Source organism: Eptatretus burgeri, unplaced genomic scaffold (genome assembly GCF_056783735.1).
Source record: "Eptatretus burgeri isolate ZD-2024b unplaced genomic scaffold, Ebu_testis_v1 Ebu_testis_scaffold_97, whole genome shotgun sequence".
Classification (NCBI taxonomy): domain Eukaryota; kingdom Metazoa; phylum Chordata; class Myxini; order Myxiniformes; family Myxinidae; genus Eptatretus; species Eptatretus burgeri.
This window is the reverse complement of record NW_028222047.1, coordinates 62,501-67,500: the sequence shown is the minus strand read 5'-3', so window position 1 is coordinate 67,500 and position 5,000 is coordinate 62,501. Positions and strand designations below refer to the sequence as shown.

The window sequence follows — 5,000 nt, the reverse complement described above, 5'->3', positions numbered from 1 at the left end:
GGCCAGAGGGCAGCTCTCCATACAGCACGACCTTGGGCAGGCGGTGATCCTCCATTCTGGAAACGCGCCCTGCCCAGCATTGCTGAGTTTTCAGCAACATGACCTCCATGCTATAAACCTCCGCTCGTTCAAGAACTACAATGTTGGTGACGAAGTCACTCCAGTGAATGTTGAGGATGGAGCGAAGACAGCGCTGGTGGAAACGCTCGAGGAGTCGTAGGTGACGACGGTAGGTAACCCATGACTCGGCACCGTACAGGAGTGTGGTCAGTCCGGATTACATGGTACACGTTGATCTTTGTGCCCTTCTTCAGATGCCGATTGTTCCACACTCGCTTGTCGAGTCTTCCAAATGCACTGCTTGCTTTCGCCAGTCTGTTGTCGATTTCCTTGTCGATCTTGGCATCTGAAGATATGGTGCACCCCAGGTAGCAGAACTGGTGGACTGTCTTCAGCTCCGACTGGCCAATGGAGATGTGAGGAGGGTGGTACTCTTCCTGGAGTGAGGGTTGATGCAAGACTTGTGTGTTCTTCAGGCTGACTTCAAGTCCGAAGAGCTGCGCAGCCTCTGCGAAGCAGGATGTTAAACGCTGCAGGGCTGTCTCAGTGTGAGCAACAAGGGCAGCATCATCGGTAAACAAAAGCTCTCGGATCAGTTGCTCCATGGTCTTCGTGTGGGTCTGAAGTCGCCTCAGGTTGAACAAGCTGCCGTCAGTGTGATATCGGATGTAGACGCCGTCTTCATCATCAAGATCTTCTGTGGCCTGCTGCTGAAGAAGATGGAGAAAAGGGTAGGTGCAAGAACACAGCCCTGCTTGACACCGTTGATGATAGGGAAAGGCTCTAAAAGGTCGTTGCTGTCTCTGAGTGATATGTCACACTCCTTTGTGAACGTTGGTGAAGTCAGAGAGCGTGCGGGGGGGGGAGGGGCGGACTCTTTACAGTGCGGCTTGGTGACGTCAGAGAGCGCGCGGAGGGGGGCTGTGAGGGTGAGTGCGGGGCGGGGCTGCTCGGGAAAGAGGAAGGTGGTGGTAGACCGGTGGATCATACACAACGCTATATGTCATAGTCCGGTTGCTTAGCGCCAATTTTTTGCAAGATCATGACAAACTGGATTAAAGCGCCACATTTTGCACACTTACTATACAGGTCCCATAGGAACATTCTAGAGGCTGTGGGGGCCCGGTCTGGGGTGCCGAGGTCAAAGGTCACATGTTGTAATACTGTATTAATACCACATATAACATAGGTTTTTGTTAATCTGGAAGGTTTTCACATTGCTGCAGTAGTGCAGCAGTTGTTAAATGTAGGATGAGAATCAGTCAAGCATGTTTTTATTCTTGTTACGTTCCCACGCCCCCAAAAATGTCACTTTTCTCTCCAAAATGGTCAAATTTTCCCCAAAGGTCAATGTTTTTTGCCATGAGGCCAAATTTGCCCCGAGTAGATCCGATCGCAGGTTTATAATTGAGGAGGAATTAACAAGTTTGCCTCACCCTGGCTTTTTATTTTTCCACTCTGTCTGTAATTGCTTAAACATAATATATGTGCTTGTCTTGGTCTCTTTTCAGGAAGACGAATATCGATCCCAAGCAGAATGGATTGGGAAAAGTGCATAATATGTGGTTTGAAAGATGGTGATTTAAAGTGTCCTGCTGAAAGGTCAGATGGAGAAGGACCAGCTTCATATGATGATTTCCTGCAGAATGTGGAGGGATTTTATGAACTCCAAGCACTTCCAGTTGAGTTAGCCTACAGCGGATGTGACACTGCTGCTGAACTTCTTGAAAATTGTGCAAAATGGCATAAAGCATGTAAACTGAAGTTTGCTTGCTCAAAGCTTGAAAGAGCAAGAGATAGACAAAAGCGAAAAAGTACTGAACAGGATGAAAGAAAGTCTAAACGCCAAACAAATGAGTCATCTTCAACTATGAAAGACTGCATCTTCTGGAGAAAAACTCAAGGCAAGTTGCACAACTGTTCTACTTTAGGACTGGAAATGACACTCAGAGATATGGCCACAGCATTGAAAGACAAAGACTTGCGAGCAAGAATTGCAGGAGGTGATTTAGTAGCTATTGAAGCTAAGTATCACAATAAATGTCTAACAGCTTTCAAGAATCGCTATAAAAGTATGGAAAGAGAAAAGCAGGAAGACAATACCACATCCACTATTGATCAGAAAATGATGCAGGTCCGAGTGTTTGCAGAGCTGGTTTCTAATATAGAAAGCAGAATTGAAGACGGAACTCGCATATTCAAACTTTCCGAGATCCATACATTGTTCATGTAACTCACTTGACAAGGACGAGGCATGCCCATCAGATCAGCGCACTTTCCCTTGCCAAACTGCAGCAGGATGCATGCCTCGAGAAGCTCGGTCCTCATGATGAAGCAGCCTTCAATGACTGGAAGAAAGAAATGTGTGCAAAGAATCCCACCTTTGAGTACTGGGACATAATTCTGCGATTAGAAATCCTGGTCCTCATCTTTGTTCGTTCTCATGGTGAGAGAAACTTCTCACTCTTCATTGCTGTACTTGAGACATTGACCTCCTGGCTCTTTGCCTTGGACCACCCAAATTACGCTCGCTGGATTCCTGTGTATATCAGGGACATGAAATCCCTATAGTACAGCTGATAATCTCTCATATCATAAGAATTGTGCAAATTATGACGAAAGCATGAAATTTCTACCAGTGTTAGTACATGCCATTAGCTTCATTTTCAGATCGGGAGGTAAGGCAGATTTGACCTCTGAGGACCGTGAGAGGTCAATGACCTCAATGTATCAAAATATTGATGTTTGGTGTCATTGGTTAATGGTAAACATGTTTATCATGTACAAACCAGGCATTTGTGTTCCAATAAAAATGTCTACATATTCCACACAGTGTTGGTAGTTTTTTCAGATGTCGAGCTTTGACCTCTGAGGACAGTGAGAGGTCAATTACCTCAACATTTCAAATATTGATGCCAATGAATGAAATATTGATGACAAACACCAAGATGTCCTGGCAGAATTCAAGTCTGGGAAGTTTGTGGTACACAAGACCAGCAACAAGTTCTCTGCCATGGCAATTGACCAATGTCATGAACAGAACAACGCTGTGGTCAAAGGGTCTGGTGGAGCTATTGGACTGGCAGGAAACCCTGGGGCACTCAGACGCTGGATGGTGGCAGGGCCAGAAATAGCCAGGATCACTGCAGAGTTTGAAGAGCAGGCGACAAGAGGACATGGCGGTGCTCACGACACTGGGCATCTTCACAATGACCAGAAACCTGGAGTGCAAGCAGCCTTTATGAAGGATGTCAGAGCACTCATAGCAGTGTTTGAAGAGATGGGGAATCCCTTCCTCGAGAACACTCAAGATCTACTGGTCCTTGACACGAGAGACATCATGGACACCCCCAGTGGCAGAAACGGTGAGGAAGATTGAGTCCCTTGGTGAGGAGCAGTACACAAAGTTTGTTGAAGAAAGACTGGAACTGTGCACGAAGCCAGTTAGAGAAAGAAGAGAGTGGCTCCCTCTATCGTCATGCCTAATTACTGGAAGGACTTCCTTTGTGTGGATCAAAACAAGACTGAGCTCTTTGGTTTCCTGTCACGAGAGGCCATTCGTCTTCCAATAGCAGATGGCAAGGAAATGTATGCAACATGTGGAACTGAGGTCCTGTGCTCTCCTGCCGAGTCCGACTTGACCAGCCTCGCCCCATGTTCACACGAGGACGCGGACACTCGCCTGCTTCTACATGTGGCAGATGCTGTGCAGAAGGGGATCAGGAAGGTGGCAATATGCACTGTGGATACTGATGTCGTGGTGCTGGCTGTGGCTTCATTCAACAACATCAATCCTGACGAGCTGTGGATAGCTCTTGGTGCTGGATCCAGCTTCTGGTACATAGCTGTTCACCAACTGGCTGCCGCCATGAACCCAAGACAATGTGCTACCCTCCCCATCTTCCATGCCCTCACAGGGTGCGACACTGTGTCTTCTTTCGCTGGCAGAGGGAAGAAGACTGCCTGGGAGATTTGGAAAGTGTTCCCACAGGTGACTGATGCCTTTGAAGAACTCTTCGGCATGCCAAGTGATGTCAGTGAGGAGTCAATGTCACTGCTGGAGCGCTTCGTTGTGCTGATGTATGACCGCACCAGGGACACCATGGAAGGGAACGATGCGAGGAAACAGCTCTTCGCACACAAGTCTAGGGCTCTAGAAAACATTCCCCCAACGCAGGCAGCACTCCAGCAGCACATCAAGCGTGCATCACTCCAGGGCAACTGCTGGAACCAAACTCTGGTCCTGAATGCAGAGTTACCAATCCCATCTGACTGGGGTTGGACAAAGGAGGCCTCTGGGTGGCAGCCTCTTTGGACGACACTGCCAGAGGCATCAAAATCTTACCACGAACTGATCCACGGCGACTGCGAGAAGGGATGTACCGGCCGCTGCAAGTGCACCAAGGCTGCACTCAAGTGCACTGCATTATGCGCATGTTCGAGAGACTGTTCGGTGCAATCAGACACCTTTATATTTATGCGTCGAAATGGATAATGTGTGTGTAGTACATGTACCGGTATGTACTATACATGTGTCTGAGTAAACTGACCTCACTGTACTTTAACCTTATAGACTATGTTCAGTGCACATTGAAAATTAAGGTTGCACAGATGATCTTACAACACGATTTCATGCAAGCTGTTCTGGACACCACAATAACCGAAATGTGTATTTCAATAAATTTGTTTTCTGAGGTCACTGACCTCATTTAAAGCACTTGTTCAGTCATGGTTACATCCTGTGATTATGAATAAAGGCTCTCCAAAAGATAAAGGGACCAACACATGGCAACATACCTTTTTAATGATTCCCAAAACAGAAAAACTGCACCAGAATCGTGAAAAAAATGACAATTTTAATGTAATTGAGGTCATTGACCTCTCACTATCCTCAGAGGTCGAATCTGACTGAATCCCGATCTGAAAATGAATCTCATGGT

The 5,000-nt window shown here is 46.9% G+C and overlaps 1 protein-coding gene across 7 annotated transcripts in view; it reads right to left on the bottom strand.

Annotated features, from left to right (window-relative positions):
* LOC147007574 (uncharacterized) overlaps positions 1–5,000 on the bottom strand; it is a 44,242-nt gene that overhangs the window by 31,940 nt on the left and 7,302 nt on the right. For all 7 annotated transcript variants that reach the window (XM_085866874.1, XM_085866879.1, XM_085866875.1 and 4 more), the window contains exon 2: positions 1–767. This exon is cut by the window's left edge and continues 540 nt beyond it. In XM_085866874.1, coding sequence (XP_085723000.1) covers positions 156–767 — 612 coding nt within the window. In that variant the 3' untranslated portion in view covers positions 1–155. The remainder of the gene's footprint in view (positions 768–5,000) is intronic.